Genomic DNA, 1,191 nt, shown 5'->3' with positions numbered 1-1,191 from the left:
AATAAGTTTTACGAACATATATTACAATCACACCTGACATACGATTTGTTAATGGGAATCTATGTTTACTGAATGCAGTGTAATGGTCAATATAAATATTGTCTGCATAATCAGTTTTCGTTTCAGTTAGACATATGATATCGTACTGATTGATAAATTCTAGGAATTCAGGGTTTTGAAGTTTAGACGAAAGTCCACATACATTTAGACTTACAAGTTTTAATATGGTTTGGTTGAGAGAATCGGGGTTTTTATTTTCTTGTTTGTCCTGACACCGGAAGTGTTCTCCGTGTTTGTCCTATCCTACTTTCGGGGGCGCATTTACACTTTTCTTCTGCGCTGCGCGTGATTCTGCAGCGCCACTTCTGTACGGACTGTTGAGATGATTGGGTTGGTGGATTGGTCTGGGATTGACGTGTACGGGATTTCCATTTATAAACAGCTTGTCCGCGATCATGGTAACACGTCGTCCCTGTTGTTTGGCCAACTTGTATTGAGGATACAGTAATTTGTGCCTTTCATTTATTTCTCTGGGAAATAGCTCACTGATGCTGAACAATTTTCCTGCAAGACGTAGTGCTGCCTTTCGAACCCGTTCCCTATCTTTACATAGTACAAATTTTGCAACAATGGGTCTGTGTTTATTTCTAAGTCGTCTTCCCACTCGATGTACACGATCGAACTGGATGTCGTCTGTGATCTGCAATTCTTGTTCTATAAATTTCTTGAGTATGGCTTCTGTATCTTCCTCATCTGTTTCAATAATACCACTGATCACTAAAGTATCTCTCATCGATCTGGTTTGCAGGTCTAGATGGCGTTCTGTAAGTTCTTTAAGATCCATATGCAAATTTTCATTTAATGTTTGTATTGTTTTCTTGTTAAGTACTTTCACTGTTTCTTATAAGTGTTGGACATGTGCTCGTTGATCGTCGTATTGACATGATATATGATTTATTCCCTCTTCACTGTCCGTTAACTTTTTGTCACTTCTTTCACTTCTTTTAGCTCCTGATTCACATTGTGTACATTTTTTTCAAGATCACTAAGTGTTCTGTCGGTTTGGTCTAATTTGTTCAATTTCGTAGCCATTTTATCCGTATTTTCACAGATTTTGGCAAATGAATCTCTAATGTCCCCATTGTTGTGTTGCTGATTAATCTGGGAGGTTGATGACCGTGACCATGAATA

The 1,191-nt window shown here is 38.1% G+C and overlaps 1 protein-coding gene across 1 annotated transcript; it reads right to left on the bottom strand.

The window, feature by feature from the left end:
* Positions 1–298: 298 nt before the first annotated feature.
* LOC130049705 (uncharacterized) lies at positions 299–844 on the bottom strand. Its single transcript, XM_056147644.1, has one exon. The coding sequence runs from the start codon at positions 842–844 to the stop codon at positions 299–301; it is 546 nt and encodes a 181-aa protein (XP_056003619.1).
* Between the last annotated feature and the right edge of the window lie 347 nt (positions 845–1,191).

The sequence above is a fragment of the Ostrea edulis genome, chromosome 8 (genome assembly GCF_947568905.1).
Source record: "Ostrea edulis chromosome 8, xbOstEdul1.1, whole genome shotgun sequence".
NCBI classification, from domain to species: domain Eukaryota; kingdom Metazoa; phylum Mollusca; class Bivalvia; order Ostreida; family Ostreidae; genus Ostrea; species Ostrea edulis.
The sequence above is the reverse complement of the archived record's forward strand: the minus strand, read 5'-3'. Positions and strand labels throughout refer to the sequence as shown.

Coding starts and splice junctions, on each gene's coding strand:
- LOC130049705 (XM_056147644.1), bottom strand. CDS start 844: ATGGATCTTAAAGAACTTACAGAACGCCATCTAGACCTGCAAACCAGA.